Source organism: Petaurus breviceps, unplaced genomic scaffold (genome assembly GCF_028583685.1).
Source record: "Petaurus breviceps papuanus isolate PSGF00001 unplaced genomic scaffold, PetGlider_PUasm1.0 189, whole genome shotgun sequence".
NCBI lineage: Eukaryota > Metazoa > Chordata > Mammalia > Diprotodontia > Petauridae > Petaurus > Petaurus breviceps.
In genome coordinates, this window is record NW_027185809.1 from 7,987,989 (window position 1) to 8,011,565 (window position 23,577).

The 23,577-nt window shown below is 43.5% G+C and overlaps 1 protein-coding gene across 5 annotated transcripts in view; it reads right to left on the bottom strand.

Moving 5' to 3' along the window:
• Window positions 1–22,759, bottom strand: part of MACROH2A1 (macroH2A.1 histone) — a 105,676-nt gene extending 82,917 nt beyond the window's left edge. For all 5 annotated transcript variants that reach the window (XM_069091876.1, XM_069091878.1, XM_069091875.1 and 2 more), the window contains exons 1-2: window positions 22,603–22,759; window positions 7,090–7,291 (exon numbers count right to left, since the gene is read on the bottom strand). In XM_069091876.1, coding sequence (XP_068947977.1) covers window positions 7,090–7,261 — 172 coding nt within the window. In that variant the 5' untranslated portion in view covers window positions 7,262–7,291; window positions 22,603–22,759. The remainder of the gene's footprint in view (window positions 1–7,089; window positions 7,292–22,602) is intronic.
• Window positions 22,760–23,577: the final 818 nt, after the last annotated feature.

The window sequence follows — 23,577 nt, forward strand, 5'->3', positions numbered from 1 at the left end:
GGTCTGGTGGGGAGGGCAGGAATAGATGTTTTTCACCTGAAAGTCAAAAAATAGTGTAATGAACAATTGTTAAAAATCAGGAAATCTCCATTTTAGAATCCTACAACGTCAGGGCAGAAAGGGACCATAGAATCCAGTCCAACACCATCAGTTTATATATGATGTACACTGAGGCCCAGAGAGACATATCAACTTCGTAAATTAAAATTTTGTAGGGAGTAGCAGTGTGATTTTCTTTCAGATCTCTCTGAGGTATGTAATGCAAGTGTCCTGATCTCCATTTTACAGATGAAGAAACTGAAGTTCAGGGTCACAAAACTAGTCGGTGATAGAGTCAGGATTTAGAACCAAGTATTTCTTGATTCCAAGGTCACTGCTGTTTCCACCATATTCTTTTGCTTGAGAGAAACTATAGATATGGAACATGTACATTAAGGACCTGTGTGGAAATATCCTCTTCTGATGCAGAGATCCCACCTTATTTGTAACTTTCTGAGCCTTAAGAGCTGGCTAAGGTTTAGAGAGGTTACCCATAACAACAACAAGAATACAATGATAATAATGGCTAGCATTTATATAGCAACTACAATATGCCAGGCATTGTGCTCAGCAAGTTAAAATCATCTTGTCTGATCCTCACAACCACCCTGGGAAGTAGGTGCTATTATTATCCCCACTTTACAGTCGAGGAAACTGAGGCAGAGAGAGGTTAAGTAACTTGCCCACGGTCACACAGCTAGTGTATGAAGCTAGAATTCAAGTATTCCTGAGTCTAGGCCCAGCACTCTCCACTCTCCAGTGGTTAAAAAAAATTGGGGGCGGGGAAGGGGGTCCACACTTCTGATTTCATCAATGTAGGGCAGAGGTTCTTAAATTTTTTTGTAGCACTGGAGGGGACCTCAAAGGCCATTTTGTGAAATCCTTTTTATTTTAGAGATGAAGAAATTAAGGCTGATAGATGGGAAGAGACACATCTTGATTCAGTCACACTGCACCTCTATGGAGCATGCTCAGGTTTCCCCAATACATTCAACCAATGATAAAACTTTCCAGCACTGACACAGCATATGTGATCTTAGAGACAAGTCAACTGACTTATCTGGGCCTCAGGAAAATGGGGCTGAACTCAATGACCATGAAACCTCAATGACTCTAAAAGGTCCTTTTAGACCTGAATCTAATCCTATGTTTTGAGACTTCAACTTTTTCTTCCTGAAGAGGCTAACTCGGGCCAAAACCCAAGATTTACCGATAATACTGACATAAACCCAGAGAATGGAGTCTTTTTCTTCTTAGTGACCCTGACTGCTCTCAATCTCAGGTTTGCTCTCTATTTGAACCATGATTTCTCATTTCCTGTCTTCCCCGACACGTTCAAGATCAGCCTTTCCATGAGTTAAAAGCGCCAATCATCAGTGTTCATATCCTCAGACAGCAGCAGGAGGGCCCAGCAGACCACTGCAATTCTCCAGGTTACCCTCTGCCCTGATTTTTCTGTTGTCACACCTGCCCTGTCACCACACCATCTGACGCTGAGGAACAATTAATAAGTGCTAATATTCACATCAGGCTTTATCTCATCTGAGCCTTGTGGTGACACAGTGAAGTAGGTGCTATGGGAATTATTTTCCTCATTTTACAGATCAAGAAACTGAGGCTCAGAGTTTACCTGACAAGTTATGCAGCCAGTGATTGACTAAGATGGGACATAGATTCAGGTCCTGCCTGATTCCAAGTCCAACATTCATTCTCATTCACTTTAGACAGAGGCTACAAAGCTTATGGCTATCATTTAATCTCTCTGGACTTCTATTTCTTCATCTGGACCACATAAGTATTTTATGTAATATATACATAAAAGTATAAGTATATGTATTAGACTAGACGGCCTCTAAGAAGCCTCCCCTGACAAATCCCTCACTAGGCAGCCAACAGTGCAGAGTATATAGAGAGACACGTCTTGAGTCAGGAAACCTGAGTTTAAATCTAGTCTCAGACACTTACTAACTATGTGACCCTAGGTAAGTCACTTAACCTCTGTTACCTTGATTTCTTCAACTGTAAAAAGGGGATAATAATAGCACCCACTTCCCAGGGTTAATGTGAGGATAAAATGAAATACAATGTGCAAAACACTTAGCACAGGGCTTGCCACATAGTAGTTGCTAAAATATTACCCATTATTATCCATTATTATTGTATGTATTGCAGAAAATGTGTTATAATGGAGAAAGTACTACATTTTGAGTCAGAGTTCAAATGCCAGATATGCCCCCAGCTAACTCAGCAGCCTGCTGCATGATTCTAGACGACTATTTCTGTTCAGCAGGAGTCAGAACAATCCTTAAAGGGGCCCTTTCACTGTGCTTGCCAAAGGATCTTGCAGACAGGGGAAAAAGTGGACAACACAATAGCATAAGGCTTGAGAAATGTTCTTCGCATTCATAGCCTTTAGCTGCCTCCTATCCAAGCTATCCTGGATGCTCCCCTGCCCCTGTCTGTCTCTTCCTCTCCCTTTCCCTCTCCCCCACCCTTTTTTCCCTTTGTCTCTGTCTGTCTCTCCCTCCCCACAAAATCTCCCAAAGCCAGGGGGTACATGCACTTGTCACCTCTTTGTTCAACGACCTACAATGGCTCCCTACTGATGACTGGACAAAGTCCTAGCTCCATAGGCTGTCTACAACCCAGCCTCAACCTAGTTCTCTAGCCTTACCTTCCTCTAGCCTTATCTTTAACTCCTCTGTCATCTTCTCTCACACCCAGTTAACAAGTCCTATCAATGTTACCTCTTCACCAACTGTCTCCTCCTCTCTAGACCCACCCTCACTTCCATCATTAACATTCCTATGAACTAATCCAACAGCTTCCTTATAGACCTTGTTCATTACATAATTTTTACTTCTCCAATCCATCCTTGACACTGAAGCCAAAATAATCTTCCACAGGATCAAAGGATCATACAAACAGACTAGAATGGGACTAAGGGACATGCATGTGGTCATGTCACTCTTCTGCTTAAAAATCTTCAATGGCTCCCTACTGCCTAATGACTCAAGTTCAAATTCCTTTAAAAAACTAAAAGGCTTTCACAATTGGGTGATACCTAAGCCTTCCAGACTTATCTCATAATACTCTCTTCCTACAAGCTCTGAGCTCCAACCAGAAGGATCAGAACTCCTGCCTCCAACACACTCATACTCTCTAGCCTCCATGCCTTAGTTCACACCGCTCCCTATGAGAATGTCCACCCTTTCCATTTTGCCTAACAAAAAATTCCTTAGAGTTGAGGTGATAAAGGAAAGAGGTTTCATGGAGGGGGTGATTCGTTTTAAAGCAAACAACCCTTAAAGTCTAACTCAAGAGCCAAACCATAGATCTTCCTTTATGAGGCTTCAATCCTCCCCTCACCTGGCCCCACTCCAACTTCACAAGGCAGGTGTCCTAGAAAGAACACTAGACTTCAAATCAAAAGGAACACGGGTTTGAATCCTGCTTCCAGTACTTACTAGCTGTGTAAAGATAGGCAAGTTAAGCTCTCCAAGTCTGTTCCTTTCACTTCCAAACGGGGATAATATCTATCTCTATCTCACAGGGTTGCTGCACAAGTCAAATGGGATACTACGTGTACTGTGCTTTATAAACCTTACAATGCTATTTCTATTTCAACTATTTTTCTTGTTTTGTGTCTCTAATGCACTTATGTCATACTGTATGTTACAATTACCTATCTTTCCCTGTTAGACTGTAAAATCCAAGAAGGAATAGCTAACTTAAACTTTGTGTCTCCTGCAGCACAGTAATTCAGCATACTTTAAGCACTTAATATTTGTTTATGAACAAATGAATATATTCCATATCCCATCCAAACTGCTGTACTCACTTTCCACCATGAAAGCCTTATCTTCCCTTATGTGTCTTGCTCATACTGTTCTCTCACTGCCTGGAATGCCTCATTCGTCCCTCTGCTTCCATCCCCACTTATTTAAATGCTGCCCCTTCTCCTCTATGAAACCTTCTCTAATAACACCAATAGTTAGTGACCTCTCCCTCCTCTATGTTCCAAAAGCTCTTGTCTTTATCATTCATATGGGACATGCCACATGCTGCCTTATAGCATATTTATCTGTGTTCATGTCTTAAGCCCTCCCTACAACCCCCACTAAACCAAGGGCTCTGTGAGGGCAGTGACTAGGTCTTGTTCGTCTGTGTCCTCTCACACGCCTTTGCAAATAATAAGACACTTAATATTTGTTGAAAGAAAGTGTTCTCACTGAAACAAAAATTAAATGACACTAAAATGACAGAGCAGAGTGAGAGAGAACTCCAAACACTAATCTCTTTGAGCCTCTTTCCGTATCTGTAAAATTGGGGTTGGATTAGATGATTTCAAAGTTACCTTCCAATTCCAAATTTATGATTCTCCTTTCATTCTGGTTAAGGGAATTTAAAATGTAAGCTTGAAGGTGAATCATCACCCTCCTTAACCCAAGATTCCAACATCCCACTAAAAAAAGATGAAAGAATGTAAGAGGATTCTCAATGTCAGAAGCCTAGTCATTAAATAATGGCCCTCCTTGCCCCCCACTGCTCTCTGTCACAGCAAGGTGCTCATGAACTCTGCACGAAAGAAGAGAACAGGATGATAACTGACCAAGGCCTAACTCTACATGAGGTCATTCCTAGTGTCCGGCATGTGTTCGTGCGCCTTAGCTGCTCAAATTTATGTTTACTCTGCATATGGTCTATTACAATAACTAATAATATTAATTAATAGCTAACAGAGCACTTTAAAGTTTGAAAAGTGCATGACAGAGTATCTCATTTGCTCTTCAAAATAAATCTTTAAGGCAAATATTATTGTCCCCATTTTGCAGAAGGAGCAGGGAGAACGAGGGGAATTGTGGATTATTACATATACTGCGCATATTTGATGCACTAGTTGGTTTTTTTTTCTCTTTCATCCTTTGTTAGAAGGGACTGAGTAGGAGGAAGAAAGGTATGTTCAGAAACAAAGGTGATGTAAAGATAAAAGATATCAATAAAAATAAGATCTAAAAAGCTTTTTTAATTGAAGTGAATTGAAAGTATGCTGCAGGCTACAAAGCACTCTCACACCATTCTGCAAGTACTTAGTGCTTAGAGCCTATTCTGGGTGTTAGAAACCCTGGGTTTCCATTATAGACTACCTGGTAACTTGCATTGTGATCCCAAACCAAGTCCCTTGATTTCTTTGAGTCTCAGTGCTGTAAAATGAGAGGATCATGTATACATGATCTCCAAGGTCCTAAGACCGATCTAATAATCTTCTTTATTTAAAACTTGACTGTTAATTCAAAGCACTTATACATAGGTGAATGTGGGCCCTTCACAAAAACCCTGTGAGGCAGGAGCTGCAGTACTGTTTTTTCATCTTAGCCTATAATTTCATTGGGTTAAGGAGTTCCTGATCAATTAACTCCCTTTATCTATGTAGATCAGTACCTGATAAGGAACTTATCATCTTAGAGTCCAGGGTCATACACACAGTATGTGTCACAAGTGAGACTGAAACTTCATTCTTCTTGACCCCAAAGCCAGTTCTCTACCCACTATGTTAATCTGCTTCTACACCAAGCAAAAATAATTGCCTCTATAATAGATAAGGATGGAAGTTCAGAGGATAGGCAGCCTTGAAAAGTAGTAAATTCTTCATCACTGGATGTATCTGGGCAGACTGAATAACCCCTCTTAAGGAAAGTCAAAAAGGATTCCTGCTTTGGACAAAGGGTGACTCTCCCAGCAATTCCTGGCTCCCAATCCGCTGCTCCTCCCCCTGGGTTAGTCTTCTCTAGAGGGTCTGACCCTCCCCTTGTGCAGCACTTTATGCAGGAGCTGGTTCGCACTAGCCTGTAGCAGTGATGCCGTATTTCTCAAGTGCCAAAAATAGTAGTAGTGGGGACAACAAAAACATGTCTCCAGGAGAACTGGGTGTGTTAGATTTGAGGAACCTAAACCCCATCTTGGTGAGTCTAATATTTCAATAAACATTCAATCACCATGTATTACATTTCTACTCTGTGCAAAATATGATCAACAGCCAGCCTTGGAATCTCAAAGTCCTGGGTTGAAGTTCTGCCTCTGACACATATAAGTGCGACAAGGGACTTAACCTCTCTATTCCCATGGTCAATGTCTGAGACATTAATTTGTACAACAGCTGCTCATCTGTACTAGCAGATAAGAGTTCCCCTTATTAAAGAAATCATAGGTCCAGACAAAAAAATATACAAAAAAGACAGACACGAAACAGTCCTCGACTTTGAGGAGCTTAATTTTTACTAGTGGGATGCTACAGGAATCCTTTCCCCTAAAGAGATTCCTGCTACTGTTCCATCCCTCGATTTTCTCCAAGCACTTCGTCTGGAGCTCTCCTTGGTGGTAACCACATCTTCCTTTGTGAAATCCTCGTTCTGTACATGCCTCATCCATACTGCAAGCTCCTTGAGGACAGAGATTGCATTCTTCATTTGAAACCCTAGGCTTTTTTTTACAGGGTCTCACATACAGAAGGTACTTAATAAATGTTCATTAAATTGCATTCTTTCCAACTATCCCAACATGCCCCTGTGCGCCACTCCACATAAATGGTCTGTCCCCCAAACACACCCCACTTATCCCTGTCTCCATGGCTCTGTTGATGCTGCTATCTCAGCCTGAAATGCCCTCCTCCTCTTCCTCTCTTTTCTATGCCAATCTATATTCTCCCTATCCATCAAAGCTCAGCTCAAAGTCCACCTCCACCTACAAGCCTTCTCTAAACTCTCCAGCCCACACTGATCTCCCTCTTTCCTGAACCTATGTTTGTATCACATTTTAGCATTTAAACATATATAAGTCTTATTCACTGATTGTTTCTTTGTGCATAAAGTCCTGTCTCCCTGATCAGACTATAAACTTGAGGATAAACTCTGGAGCTTTTTCTTCTCCCCTGTCTCTTTCTCCACCCCCATCCCCAGCCTCCCACAATGGAGTTCCAGGACAGGCACATAACAGATGTCGTGTGAATGCTTGTTGGATGGTCACTTCACATCCAAGTTGAGTCAGACTCACCAGTCAGGTATTCCAGCACAGCAGCCATGTACACTGGAGCACCCACCCCAATCCTGTACTTTGGGTGTCCTTTCTTAATGTATCGTAACATCCGTCCCACAGGGAAGATGACACCAGCCTTTGCTGACCGGGACGTTTTGGTGGACTTCTTCTTCCCACCCCGGCTTGACATCTTGTTTCTTCCTGGATGTGAAACAGCACACTACAAAGGCAAAGGGAAAATGCAATCAGATCACCCACTCCAATTCTGGGACCACCAAGAACAGGATATACATGCATGGCCGAATAATCTACCTCCTCTCTGCCCAGCTGAAGGCAAATGAAAGACAGTGGGTTTGGTTCTGCCATCTAGACCTGAAAACACTTAAGTCCTCTTTATTCTCTTGGAATGAATCTGCTCCCTCCTCCTTTAAATAAATGATTCTACTTTCCACGTCTGACACTGTGACATCCATTTACTTTATTTGCCATTCCATTTAAATATTACCATGAAAATGATGTGACTGTCCTTAAGTGCCTTTATACTGTATACTTAAAAAAGAAAATTGGATTTCTTTGCTAGGTTCTCTATGCTTTCTATTCAATCATTATATTTACACAGAACTAAAACCTAGGGCTTATCTATTTGCTGACCATACATATTTTGAGGCTACTTCCCCGGCAGAAAGAATGACTGAATCGTAAAATCCACGACTAACTTAATGCTTGTGGCTCTAAGTGGCAAGAGGAACTAGCTTCCAAGGTCTCAATTCACAGCTACCCTGAACTTGAAGGTTCTACCAAATACCTGCTGAGTCCAGAGAGAAACAGCAGTCAGGTCCTCTCACTTCTCTAACCTTATAAAGGTGATACTGAAGAATCAGGTAAGCAGTGAGGCGAAGCAAAGTGGGGGAAAGCAGCAAGACTGACAGTTAATATTATTGTTCTTACATAAAGCATACCTTATAGACAGTGTCACACAGAAGAAAGTCCTATATTTGGAGTCCAAAGTACTGGGTTCAAATCCTGGCTTGACTTATTTACTACTTATGTGACTTTGGACAATAGGATATAAGATATTACGAAGGCAGGAATGATTTCACTTTTGATTCTGTATCCTCAAGGGCCAAGCCTAGCTCCTGGAACACAGTAGGTCCTTAATAAGTTCTTATTAAATGAATAAACATAATTTATTTGAAGACCTGACTTCAAATCCCACTTCTGAAACTTCGTGTGATCCTGGACAAGTGCCTAATCTCTATGAGCTTCAGTTTCTTCATCTGTAAAAGGAGGGAGATGAACTAGATGACCTCTAAGGGCCCTTCCAACTCTAAATCTATGATCCTATACTCCCCCAGAAGACTCATATTTTTTGAATTGTTAGTTTCCTTAAAGCACTTGGTACCCTGAACCAGTGTGAGGGAAATTTTTTTTTAATATATTAATAACCAATTACTAAATTAGGATTAAGGTTTTTGCTCTATATTTCCTCATTCAGGGACCAGCCCCTGGAAGTCAGTCAGGCAGTCTCTAAAGGAGAAGGCTGACAGATGAGGCTGGTAGATGATAAGATTGCCCAAATCCTCTGGAAGCATGCTCAGCAATCCTGGGCAGGACCCCACCCAACTTTGAGATCTTCTGTTTAGAATGCAAACAAGCTAATCTAGGTGAATTTCAGCCCCTAAGCATTAAACCTATGTCCACCACTGCTCCCCCTTCTCCCTCCCTACTGGAGTTTAGGGTAAGCCTGCTCATGAAGGGGAAAACTAAGCAGAATGCTCTGGGTAGAGAAGAATTCCCCTGTCCAGATTGTTGGAGGCACTTGAGTCTCAGGATCAAGCCACATTTTCAGCAGAAGGAGCTGAAGATGGACCACCTCCTCATTAATATGCCTACCCTCTCATTAACTGCTCACCAATCAGAGTTGACTTTCTTTTTTCAGGGGCATCCCGTGTTTTCCAAAAGTACATTAAGACTTCCAGTTTCCATGTTTTTTATCTTTGGTTACCAAGAGAAACCACTGACCATCAATTTATTGGTTACTAGCTAGGCTAATCAATTAAGAGATTATTAATTACTCAGAAATTATCTCCCAGGTTTTTCATTCGAGTCAAATGTGATGGAACAACAAAGTCGGTGTCAAGAAAAGTAGTTCACTTTACAATTCACAGAGTATTTTCCTTGAAATTACCCTTTGAGAAAGTAGGGAGTGTAATACTATTTTTCCATTTGACAAATGAGAAAATTGAGACTTTGAGATTAAGTGACTCATCTACACAATTGGTAAATAGCAAATGTAAGACTAGAACCTAGGTCTTCCAGTTTGAAATCCAGCATTCTTCCCACTATACCTTGCTGCCACGGAATACAAATTCTTAGCAGAAGTACTGACTGGCTATTGGCAGCTCATATGATCCCTTTATCTGCTCAGTTTCTTAATCTATGAAATGGAGCTAACATCATTTAAATAAAGGTTTAGCCACCAGTCCAGAGGGTCAGTTTTCTATGTTAGTTCAGCTCACTGAAGGCCAAAGAAATATAAATGTTTATAAAAAACACTAATTACAGTCTCATAAACAGCACTACCAGGTACACTCTGTTCACTGTATCAGGCATTTTCCAATGATGCAACATGTTTAATATCTGTTTTAATACTTCATTCTTCTCCCTTGGGGCTCTAATGTCCCTTGAGAGACCTGGTTTAAATGTCAGCTTAATTCTTAGAAAAATCAGAGCTCTGTGACACACAAATCTGACAGGAGCTAAGGCAGTTCAAGTCTTGGTTCAAAATCAACCCCAGAAGTATTTGTCCAAGGAAACAGACCGTATTGTTTGGAATACATCTATCTACCCATCCACCAAAGGATGGCAAAGAGTCAACTGTCCCCTAAAGACTAGATAAAGCAGAAACATGGCTTATTGTCAGAAAGGTTGTTCTCATAACCATAAGCCTTTCTCAGTTTAATGAGAATGTGTATATTTAGTGTCTATCAAAATGCAATGCATCTCATTCCTTTACAATACTATGAGGTCTAGGTAGACTGTGTCTTATGCCAACTTTTTATCTTTACCACCATCCAAGAGTACTTTCAATGACAGGTCACAAGATTTAGAGCTTCTGGAAATCTAGCCCAACTCCCTCATTTTAGAAATGAGGAAACTGAGGTTCAGAGAAGTTAAATGCACTCAAGTCACAAAGTCAGAGTTACAAAGGTAAGATAGTACAATGCAAAGGTGCAACTTGAGCCACCAACCTCACAAGGCTACTGTGAAGAATGCTTAATAAAAATGTTTGTTGAATAAATAAATGTGACTTAAAATATTCCCTACTTACAGGTGCCTCTACCTACTAAAAGCAGGAAATGTGCGGTTCACATATATTATGGATCCTAACTTGGTTTGGAATAAATAGTTGCTACCTTCTGTGTAGTATTACTGCAAATACTTTTTGGAACCATAAGCCCAACTAGAAATTTCCAAAAGTCATGTAGTACTGTAGTAATTTTTAAAATGGGAAAGTGATTTTGTATTTTAAATAGAAGCATATGGAAAAGTGATAAATATTTCCTGAAATTGGTTTAGCTATTTGTTTGAATTGTGACTTTAGCTCATAACACCCTTCAACAATCCCCGAGGCCAGAGCCCACCTTAAGTAATCAGTCATAGCTGCCTTTTGGCTGGTAACTTTTGGCTAATCACAGCTATGACCTCTGCTCAGGAGAGGAACAATTAGACTTCTGTGCTTGACATGCTCTGAAGTATACCTTGTTCCCCAGAATTAAAGTCCTTTGCTCATTCTGTACTTAGGTATTCACAGGATCTGTTTCCAGCAGCTTGCCCTGAAAAACTCTGCCTCAACTTTACAGTTATACCTGGTCTAGGGAATGAATGGCTAAGCCGCCTGTCAAGGCCAATATATGACAAAGAAAAGGTGTGTGGGCCAGAACAAAGGCTGGTCTATTTTAATTATATATATTCAGACTTAACAGAAATGAAAATTTTTTTACATTGCATAAAGGGTTTTTTTATCTCTGAATGAGTAATTTTTGCCAACAGCTCCAAACTAGCTAAATGTTCATAAAAAGTTAAGATAAATAATTAAGATATTCAAAGTTTAGGCTCCAATTCAGTAAGGCAAGACAATGAACCTTTGTCTTATAGGATCTTAGAGTACACTTGCAATTTCAGGAAACGGAAATGTACTTCACATAAGGAGTCGCAAACGAAATAGCTTTTTTCAGATATGTCTCAGTTTAGGATTCAGAAACTATGGCCCCCATAACTCTAGAAGAACAAGGGTATGAAGAATTTCTGTCTTTGTATTCCATATACCTGAGTTTCAGAGAAACTGATCACCCCTCACCAGGGGGATGCATGGTTATAGAGGTTAAGGGGGTTGGGTTATGATAACCTTTCTTTCTAACAAAGCACCCCCCCTGTCATGAATGAAATTCAGTGCTGACTCCTCTCCCTCTTGCATGTAGAGATAGCATCTTTCTGATTGGCTTGCTGTATCTTCAGCCTAACATCCTTCCCTGAAGCTGAACTTCTCAGACACCAAATCAGCAATCAATCTAGGAAAGAAAGCTCTTCTGCCTTCATATCAAATGAAGTACTTAACCTAGGGTGTGTGAACTTTTTTTAAATTTTGATAATTTTATTCCATTATGTAATTGGTTTCCTTTGTGACCCTATGCATCTTAATTTATGCAATTAAGAACATTCTGAGAAGGGGTTCATAGGCTTCCTCAAACTGCCAAAGGGCCCCAAATTTAGTATAGAGCAAAAAAAATGCTAACAGTAACCTTCTAACTCCTTTCAATTTTGTATAATGTAGACAAATTTCAGCATTTTGAGGGTATTTTCCATGCTTAGTCCACTTTATATTCATTTCATTCCAAGACTTTTAAACCAAACTAGAGAAGGCATCTGTCTGACCAGCATGCCACATTAGTCACATAGAATCAAGCACCCTTATTCTATGGTCATGTTTCACAACAAAGCATCTATAGAGTAAGTTTCTATTATCAGATTTTTAAATATTTCCCTTTAAACTGAGACACAGATAAAGGCAGTGTTTTCACCTTTCTGCATTTATTTAATGCCCTTCTTTGGGCATATTTTCTTTTTTTCCTCCAAGGCTAACTTGCTGGGTGACCTTGTATGGATCCCCTCCCCGCTCTGGATTCCATCTACCTACCCTTCAATCAGAAGGCTAATTGGTCTCTAAAGTTCCTTCCAGATCTACTCTACATTTAAATCACCAGCCCTTCTTTACCACTAGCTAGTGCCTTTCCTACCAGAAATAACCCGGTATTTATTTGGCACGGATTCTGTATGTATTTATGAACATAGATATTATTTCCTGCTGATAGACCACAAGCTCCTGGAAGAAAAGAACTGTTCTGCTTCTTTGTATATGCAGTGCCTAGCACAGCTCCTGACACACAGTAGGTACTTAACATAGAATTATTAATTAGTCACTGTAGAAGAGTAACCAGAATATACATTCTAGCTATGTAGTCTACTTTCTCATCTCTACAAAATCTTTGAGACTGATCTAAACACATACTGACAGTATCTTTGATGAAAGCATCAAACAACCCCAGGGCTGCTTCCCCAAACAGCTTTACAGAAGCATGAATGCTATCAGGTTGGGTAATATGGTTTGAGTCCAGCTCCAACTGATGAGAACTAAGTGCCTATGGAGAGTAAGTGCCTACAGAGCATGTACAAAAGATACTAATTAGACTTATATAACGAAGAAATCAAAGTCATGAATGGCCTTCAGCCCCTCTGACTCCAGATCTTAATTACAAGTCTAGCATCTAGGGTCAGAAGATGTGAGTCTGAGTCTTGGTTCTGCTACCCATGACATTTTGAGCAACTCGCTTCCTCTCCCTACCTCTCTCCTCATCCCTTAAATGAGGGCATTGTACTGGATCAGAGATTCTTAGCCTTTTTCTGTGATATGGACCCCATACTTAAATGTTTTTAAATGAATAAAATACATAGACTTACAAAGGAAACAACTTATTCTCAAACACTGCTATCTAATACACTAAAAACTAGTTCATGGACCCCAGCTTAAGAAGCCCTAGCCTAGATAGGTTCTCAATTTGTTCTGTGAAGTTTGGATTCAGTCAAAAGGCCACACTTGAAATCTTAAGAGAGCCACATATGGTCTCGAGGCCACAGGTTCCCTACCCCTGGGTCCTAGCTGGTGCTTTCCACCTCTTAAATCTGATGATCCTAGTTTATCTCTCTACTCCAAACTGAAATTACATGCTTTTCTTAAGACTTATTTTTATGCAATTCATGACCCTCCCCACTTGAATCACTCTAGAGCCCTCTCGGCTCTCCTACACATCCATCAATTGTTGTATGTATAGGAAAGTGACTGGACATTAGGTTACAGTGATAGCCATTGTCCGTCTGGCCCAGCTATTGTTTTGTCTGTCGCCTGGTCAGATGGAGGAGCTGAAGAAGTTTGTAACAAAGTGATCACTTACAAAAAGCATTTCCAGGAATTTATTTTGCAAAGACCCTACACTTTTCCTAGTCGTGAATCAATTACAGAAAATCACCCCATTGTTTTGGAAAGCCACAAATTTGAGCCCTTCCAGCTTTAACACTAAATTAGCTGTGACAAGAATAAAAGATACCTAACTTCTCTGATCCTCAATTTCCTAATTTGTAAAGTAAGGAAAATAATACCTGCAGTATCTCACAAGAAAATGGTTTGAAAACCCTAAAATGCTCTAATGCACACTTATTATCACTCACCTTGACTGAACACAGAATAGTTGGAACCTGAGGGGTATATCTCACACAGAAAGGTAGAGGGAGGGTATTTTGGACGACCCTCTCCAACCCTTACCAGACACCAGAGAGGAAAACACACTGGAACAGAAGTCTGGAGACCTCAGGGTCAGAGCCAGCTCTACCACTTTCTAGCTGTACAGCCTTAGTCATGTGACTTACTCACCTTCTCTGGTCCTTAGATCAAACTTCATTTTATAGATGAAACCCCGGAAGGTGAGGTCACACAAATAAGAGGGTGGCAGACAGGGGATCAGTATGTTTGCGGGTCAGATGGGGAAAATAGGCTACATTCTGCCACCTGCACTAGACTACTGAGATCAGATCAGGTGATTTATGTAACTAAAAAACACTGTCCCATCATCAGAACAGAAGAACGAGCCCCAGAGTCAGTAGAACTACAATAGCTTCCAAGGCCATGCATAACCTGGCCCCCGTCCACCTAATCAACCGAACAGCACCCTGTTCCCAAACTCTGGACCTTACTTCACTTGTCAGTCTCAGTCCTAACTCTCAGTTCTTTATTCCTTCTTCATTCCTTCTCTCTTAAATATCTTCATTTTCCCCTACCCATCTTTAAAGTACAGTTCCAACCCTTCCTCCTCTAGGAAGCCTTCCCTGACCACTCCATTTCCCTCCTGCGTACTATGGGATAGCCGTCCGAAGCAGCCACTCCAACACTGGATTCTACAGTCTAGTATCATTCTCTCATTTTCTCATGCTAACGTTGCCCCTTCTCCGTCCTTCCACAGCCACCTACTCACACCTCAGGCACTCCTCGACTCTCATCTCTACCAAGACCAAAGTGATTTTCATAAAGCACAGACAAGACCATGCCACTCCTCTGCTCAGTAAGTAAGCTCCAATGGGAACCACTGGAATTCCTCACTGCTTCTAGAATCAAGGCTAAAGTCCTTAGCTTCACCACCTAGCTCCACCCTGTCTAGTCTTCTATCGCTGCCCTTTGTGCACTCCACAGGCCTTCTTATGGTTCTTCATACATGATGTTCCACCTCCCGTCTCTAAGCTTTTGCCCTATGGCCTGGAAAGCTATACTTCTCACCTCTACCTCTTAGAATCTCTTGTTTCTTTCAAAGCTCGTCTCCCAAATTAAGCTCCTCCTAATCCCTGCCTCCCATTACCCTTTATCTTGTATGTCTCACACATATACACACACATACATATGTGTATATGTACACATAAATAAAGATATATCTACATATACACATACAGATACACACACACATACATTATTTCTCCTAAAAGAATGTAAGCTCCTCAAGGGCAGAGACCATTTTACTTTTGTCTTTATACCATCCCTGATACAGTGGCTGGCACATAGTAGGTACCTAATAAATACTTGTTAACTGATTATATCTCCAACTGAAATATGAAATCCTAGAGATAAAATGTCTTTTTTTGTGTCCTCTACATAACTGACTTGATATTGGATACACAGTGGGGGGGGGCTCTATAAATGCTTTTTACTCAATACTTCAGAAGAGCCATGATTTCATAAATATGGGCATTACCTCCAATGATACTGATCATCACCTAATATATACAGAAGGATCACAGACTTCAAGCTAGAAGGAAACTTAGATATAATTTAATCTAATGCCCTTATTTTGCAGATGACGATACTGAGGCTGAGATGTGAAATGACTTGCTGCCCAAAGTAGTACAAACAGAAAGTGGCAGAGCTGAGATCTGAACCCAAGTCCTCTGACAGCAAATCCAGCACTCTTTCTACTATGCCACAATACCTAAGGAGATAAACATGTCTCCATGAGTTTTTAGCAAGCTATTTTCAAAAGAATTTACCACATTGTGGCCAACCCTGTGGTGATGATGGAGTAAGAGTTCTAGCTTTAGAATCAGGAAGACTTGAGATTCGCTCCTACCTCATATATGCACGGGATATGTGGCCCTCATTCAGCCTCATTTTCCTCATTTACAAAATGAGGCTAAAAACAGCACCCACTTCACAGGGTCTTGTGAAGTTCAAATGGGATAGTAAAGCTCTTTGTAAATCTTCAAGGGCAGTAGGAAGTCCAAGGATACTCACCAAAATATTACCCTGCCAGCTGCTTAAGCTTCTCTTCTTTCAGACAGACAGAATACTTAGAGAACTTCCTGCCCCTTGGCCTCTGGAGGGCACAGGCTGTTTGGAGAAGAGGTTCTTCTCCATGCCCAGAATGTTCAGCCTCTTAGAACTCGTGGCTCCTTCCAAAGCTCAGCCCAAGGACCACCTCCTTAAAGAAGCTTGTCCTGAGTCCTTCAGCCATGAGCACATTTATTACTCTGTATTTATTTCATACATATCTGTGAACACAGAGTAGGTCGATGGTTCCCGGACACATAGTAGGGCTTAATAAATGCATACTGACAGACCGATTAATGATTAAATTTAGAGCTGGAAGAACTCAGACATTATCTTCTGGTCCTAACCCTTCCTTTTACTTTTGAGGAAACTGAGGCTTAAGAGAAGTTAAATAATTTGCCCCAAGTCCCAGCACTGCCTACTTCATAGGGCTGTTGCAAAGACAGTGCTTTATTATTATTATAATGTATATCTTTTACTATGTGCCAAGCACTGTGTGAAGCACTTTAAAATTATTATCATCTATGCCTCTCTTTCAGCTGATTTCTTTTTCTAATTTTAGGAATACATACCAATTCTAAGCAATACTATGTGTGTGACTTTTTCAGGACACCATATTGAGAAATGCCTGTCACGCCCACACCAGAATCCATTAATAGCAATTTTACTTCCAAAGTACATAGCAACTTTCCTTCAAGGAGTTCAAAGTGCCTCATTCACATATTCTTCTCACATACTTGTAAAAGAGAGGAGTAGGCCAAAGATTATTCTTTTCTCATGTTACAATTCATGAGACTGAGGCCCACAGAAGCTATGAAACTAATCTAAGGTTTAACAGTGAATATCTCAGTCAGAATGGAACCCAGATTTTTTTTTTTTGGAGGGAGGAAGGTAGGGCAATTCGGGTTAAGTGACTTACCCAAGGTCACATGGCTAGTTTTTGTGTTGTGTCGGAAGCCGGATTTGAACTCGGGTCCTCCTGACTCCAGAGCTGGTGCTCTATTCACTGTGCCACCTAGCCGCCCCTGGAACCCAGATATGTTGATTCCCCCAGCCATGTAGGAAACAAAAATATGTCCTAAAGTTGTCTCCAAATAGGCACATCTTTTAAAAGTTTCTCTCTTACAGAAAGCCAAATAAAGGGCTTTTTCAAACTTGCTAATTTAACTCCATTATTAGAAAGACCTAAACTAAGTAGCAAGAAGCAAATAAAACAAATTACAAAATGGCTTAAAGATATATTATAAAGTTTTTTTATTAGCCAAATAATTAATTCTTGTACATTTGCCACAAATAAAAGTATTGATTAGAGTCTGATTGGTGACAGCTATTTAAAGGTAATTACATCCTACTATAAGGATGACAGATTCTCTAAGACGAGTGCTCAGATCAAAGCCATGTTGTCACAGGATAATGATCTCATGGAGTTGGATAAATGCCCACTTTCTACACAAGCATTTGTCACCCTCCCATCAACTTCAATCACCAAGGCCAATCTGAGACACTTAATTCTGGAGCATGAGACACTAATCCTGTTACAACATTCTCTTCCATTTACTCCCATCATACAAAATGATTAACCGTGTCACCGTTGTCACTCCCAAGAGGCAGAGGATACAGTACAATAACCATCGCTCGCTGGGCTGGGGTTAAAAAGTGTCACTCTCATTGGCTTAAAATAGGGGCCTGCTCTAGTTTTCCAACCAATCAAGAATATCATCTGTCCCCATTCATACACACATACAAACACACACACTTCTTAGAAAGCAGGCTGCCTAGATAAGTATCCTACAGTCAACTCTCCACAGTCCTTTGGAAGCCAGCCATGAAGTGCTTGCTACAGGTGAGCCCAACACATATATAATCCAAAAACCAAGTTATTCTGCAGTTCAGAACACCGTTTGCAACTTTACCTGCTACACATCTGTCATCCTGATTTGTTTATTTGGGGCTTAAAACTAATCTAGTGTGCATCTGAACATCAGCCAATTGACAGGAAGCTTCAATTTGCCTTGGAAAATCTACCACAGAGAGGAGAGGGTAAGACCAGTGTGGACCACCCAAGCCATGTTTATTTGCTTACAGGAATTTTCATCAAACATTAATACCCAGAAAGGAAAACAAAAATCCCTCTAGTCCTCATTTCCATTCTCCTTAAAACCATTCCAATTCAGGAATCCCTGAGATTCCCAAATAGCCTCGCCTCATAATCAGTTCTCTTGACTCTAGCCTATGCCACTTTCCAGCCTGATCCTGACTCCCTAGCAATGTAAGAGCCGAATGCTGGACTCCCTTGAGAGCCTCTGATTGAGCTGAACGAGCCTGTTCTCTTACCCACACTCTTTCTTCCCGTCCCCACCTGTACACATGTCATCCCTCGTGGCTCTCATCGAACCCTCCCTCCCTTCAACTCCATCTTTTAAAGTCCCCATTTTACTTCACGTCCCAAGATAACTTCAAATGTCACCTGGTCTATTCTCCCTGGAGTCAGAGCCGTGTATTATCTTTCCCCATGCTCTCCCTATTAGATTGTAAGGTTCATGTCCCCAGACCCAAGCACAAGGCCTTACACATGAGGTACTTGCTGCATTCAATTAAGGCAAATGTGTCATTCACAAAGTGATTTCCTCACCCCATCCCCAGTCCGCCAATTCCTTTCATTTGGGAAGGGTGTGCCCCAATACAAAATGGAAAATATCCACTCTAAAGGAAACCCATCAAATAAAAGGTCCCAGAACAGTGAAGATTTTCTGTGAAAAATCATTCCCAGGCAATAATACTTGTCCAAGGTTCTTGACTACTAAATGATTCTTATAAGCCGTTCACACAGAACAGCTAGACTTTCTTTTTTTTTTGCTTTTTGGAGGGGGAAAGGTAGGGCAATTGGGGTTAAGAGACTTGCCCAAGATCACACAGCTAGTTTTGTGTTAAGTGTCTGAGGCCGAATTTGAACTCAGGTCCTCCTGACTCCAGGGCTGGTGCTCTAATTCACTGTGCCACCTAGCCGCCCCTAGACTTTCTTCTAATTATCAGTCAAGAGGACATAAGCTTGTGAACTTATATAGAGGAAACTGGCTTGCAGACATTCTTGGAACCACAAGCTGGAAGATACCTCAAAGATTATGAAGTCCAACCCTCTAATTTTGCTCATCTGGAAACTGAGGCACAGAGAAGCAAAGTGATTTCTTGAAAATCATACAAATTCTAAGCGGCAAAGCTGGGATTTGAACCCAGGTCCTCCAGATTCACTGTACCAAACAGTCTCAGTGAAACTGGGATGATATTGGAAAACACAAGCAAAATACGGAAGTGGGTGTAATACTTGGTCACCATAACCCCTTTTCTTTCAGGGTTTCAGAGAATTCTTCTGAACTAAGAGACAGAAAACTCTACAATCTCTACAGCTATGTGCTCTGCCCACTGACCCTCGATCAGTAAAACAACTGACAATCTCCTGATACAGCTGCAATAATGCCAAAAGCAATCAGGCTATTGTTGGGGGGGGGGTTATTTTGGGGTTTTTCTTTTGGTTTTTGTTAGTAAAGCAAGTTCTACTATACTGCTTGGCGGCAGTGGCAGAGGTAAAGAAAATGAACAAGCTTGATGTTATAATAACTTGACCAGGGGCAGCTACGTGGCACAGTGAATAGAGCACTGGCCCCAGAGTCAGGAGGACCTGAGTTCAAAGCCAGCCTAAGACACTTAACACATACTAGCCGTGTGACCTTGGGCAAGTCACTTAACCCCAATTACCCTGCCTTCCCCACTCCCCCCGAAAAAATTACTATCTCAAAGTCAATAACTATTAATAATAACTCATATTTAAGGCAGCTGGATGTTGTAGCTGGTAGAGCACTGGGCTTAGAGACAGAAAGACCTTTGTTCAAATCCTACATCAGATACTAGTTATATTAACCACAGGCTAGTCAAAACCTTACTCAACCCCCTCATCTATAAAATGAGAGGGGGTTTGACTCCAAGGTCCCTTCAAGCTCTAAATCTATGATACTAGTCAATAGCGCTTTCAAGTTTATACAACACTTTTGCCCCCACAACTGTGACAAAATTCTGCCTATATGTCACAGAGATGTTGCAAAGATTAAATGAGATAATCTAAGTGAAAATATCATGAAAACTATACAGTGCAAAGTACTGGACATATGTAAAAGGTTATGGTCATTTCAATTATTAATTACAAAGAAATCATGACTTTTCATCTCATCACTTATCCAGGGCAAGGTATATAGGTTGTGCTCAGAAAGATATGACTCAAGTCAAGACCTAGGTTGTAGGCCCTTTGTGCCACTGACTTGCTACGTGACCTTGGACATGCACACAGTGTCTGGCAAAAAGTAGCTGCTTAATGTTTGCTGGCTGTAAGTCCTTGTTCCCTTTCCTTCAAATGATTATCATATGGTATAACCTCAAGAATCCTCATCATATAATCACTTTTCTGAACACTCTCCTGCTTGTTAATCTCCTTCCTAAAATGTAGTACTTAGCACTAAAAGAGAATGTAACCTCCCTGAGGACAGGAAGTTTCATTTTTGGATCCACTGCTTGGTGTCTGGAACACAGCAGGCACTCAATACATTCTAGGTAAATGAATAAAAGAAATATATTGTCTGACTAAAACTTAACACCTTTGGAAGTACCAAAGGATCAGGTCCTACCATTCTATAGAGGAAAAAACCGAGGTCCAGAGAGAAGAGATTGATCATTGACTGAGCCCAAATCTAGCACCCCGTGTTCTAGGCACTGTGAGTTTCCTAAGATGAAATTAGGGGGTCTTGGCTGCCATGTGTGTTGATTTGCACTGAGCTTGCTATTCATTAAAATCCTCCGTCTGTGTCTGTTATATGGCACCGAACAATTTCTGAGGTCTGAAAATAAGATGTCTCAATGTCTAAGCTCTTCCTGGTATAATTTCATGCTTCCTTTACCCTTCATTTCCAGGACTATGTGTGTCAGCTAGGTGGTGAAATGGACAGTGCAGAAAGACTCCATTCAAATCTCGCCTTGAACATACCAGCCGTGTGGTCCTGTGCAAGTCATTTACCTTCTCAACCTCAGTTTCTTCATCTGTAAAATGGGTAATAACGGCATCTGCCTTATACGGTTGTTGTCAGCCTTAAAGTGCTTTGTAAATGCTAGATTCTATTATTAAGTTAAGGATACAAACCTAGATTTTTGGAGATTGTGTTTGACTATCACTGCGCAAAGCCGAGAAAGAAACACATCGTTTTCGAATCCTGCACACTTTTTGAAGAGTAAAAATGCTCTTACAAAGAGTCATTGTCACTTTGCCATGAAATTTAGGGGGCGTGACATCGTAAACTCGCTTTAGATTCGCAGAGATGGGCTGGTGCCAAGTCTGGGGCATCGGAGGCGCTCGTTTGGGTGTCACCATACACCCTGGACAGTAAGTTAGGGTTTGCTTCCATAGTGAGGTGGGTAAACGCGGCCCGGGCCGCAGAATTGGGTGACAAGCTACCCGCTGCACAGGCGCGAGTGGGCTTCAGGGAGAGTCTGAGCTTAGCAGGGGGAGCCCCTTGAGCTGTGAGGCCCTGCCATTTCTGTCCTTCCAGGGCGCCCTCAAAGTGCGGGCCCAAGCCCGGAAAGAAAGCCCTCCCTTCCCGCGTTCACAGCCGCAGTCTTCAGCTAAACTTCCTCCACGCAACGGGGGCGTGCCCGGCGGCCGCGGGAAGGCCCGGACCGGGGGCGCGGGTCGGCCGCGGAGGCCCAGCGTGCAGGCCCAGCACGCGCCGCCCACGGGACGCCGTTCTCCGGGCTCCGCGGCAGGGTTCCCTCAAGGAGAAACGAAGCCGTCAGCGCCACTACCCAGAAAGGAAGGCACACGGCCTGCGGCCCCATCCCGCGCCCCTGCAGCCACCCACGGCTCCACGCGCTCCAAGCCTCCCGGCCGGAGGGGAGCCAGCCAGGGCGGCTGATCGGCGGCACCTCGGGCCCCGGCCCCGCGGCCGGGATTGTTCCGGGGCCCCCGCAGCAGCCCCCTCCCTCCCACTCCCCGAACTCCGGGGCGCCGCGCCGCCGCATCTTCCAAGTGCAACTTTCCGCACCTTCAGCACCAGGCCGGGCCCACGATCGCTCGGGGGGGGGGAGGGGAGGAGCCCCTTTCTTCGCCTCTTTCCCGTTCTGCACCTTCCCTTCCGAGAGCCGGAGACACGGGGCTCCACCCCACGCGGGACCTCCCCCCACCCGCGGCCCGGGCTTCCCGAAGGGCGGGAAGAGCCCCGGGGGGGCGCCCGGGGGGGAGGATGCTTGCTTTTTTTTCTTCCTGAGGAAGTTGGTTTCCGGGTTTATTTTTAAAAATTAAGAAGCGGCCGGCCTCGCGAGCTTCTGTGCAAGCAAGGAAAGAGAGCGCGGAGGAAGCGGGGGTCTCCCCCACCCCCACCCCCACCCGGGCTCCGGGCAGCCTGTCCCCCTCCCCGGCCCGCGCCCAGAGCCGGCCGGGGTCGGGGACAACGCACCCTACCCGGGCCGCCCGGGACGCGGAGTGGGAACGCTCAGGGGGCGGCCGGGCGGCCGGGCGCCCCAGGGGGCGGGAACGCGCGGACCCCCGCAGCCCCCCCCCGCCGATCACTTACGGAGCGGCCCCCAAGCAGCAGTGGCGGCGGCGGCGGCAGCAGCGTGTCCCCGGCCTCCCTCGGGCTCGCGCGCGCTCCCTCGCTCTCCGATCAGCCGCCGTGTGAACTGGCACCAGTCGGCAGAGTCGGTGGGAGTTCCCACAATGCACCGCGAGCCTCTCGTCACATCCCCATCCTCGGCCCGTGTCCGGCTGGCGGCGGTCCCTCCCTTCCCCCCTCCCCCAGCGGCGCGCGCCCGTGCACGCGCTCCATGCACACCTCCTTCCCCGATGCGCGGCCCCGCGCGTTCACGTACGAGCCCGAGGCCCTGGAGCACCCCAGCCCGGCTGCGCAGCGACAGCCTGGCTCCTGGTGCTGTGCAGACTGGAGGGCCTCCTCCTCCTCCTCCTCCTCCTCCTCCTGCTGCTGCTTCCCGGTTCCGGCCGAGAAGCGTTATAGAACGCCTGCTGTGCCAGGCGCCGAGGCGGCAAACAAAAGATGCCCGCAGAAAACAGCCCCTGCCCTCGAGGAGCTTGCATTCTGCCCGGGTTGTGGGCCCGACCCGCCGGGTTCGCTGGAGATGACCACCTCGCCACCCCGGCAGTGCTGGAGGCTGCCATTCCTTCACCTTTGTCCTGCTTCTGTTCAGGCCCTTCTCTGGGCTTCTCCCGGATGCCTGCCTCCTCCGACTGTGGCCCGGCTGCTCTTCAGGTCGGGGGTCTGTGCGGGGGTGCCGGCGCACAGCTCAGAAACACAGGTCAGCTTCACCCAGAGCCATCCTTGGGAAGGGACGAGGGCCAGAGCAGGAGAAAGTCAGAAATAACTGAAAACGACTGCATCACCAACTCACCCTACCCCAGGCAGACAAGAGGATCTAGCGCTGCCAGGAACCCGACTGAAGATCTGGTCCAACCCTTCTTTTTGTGGAGGAGGAAACTCAAACCCAGAGGAGAAAAAGGATTGAGTGGTCAAGGTCGCACAGCTAGCGCGCAGCAG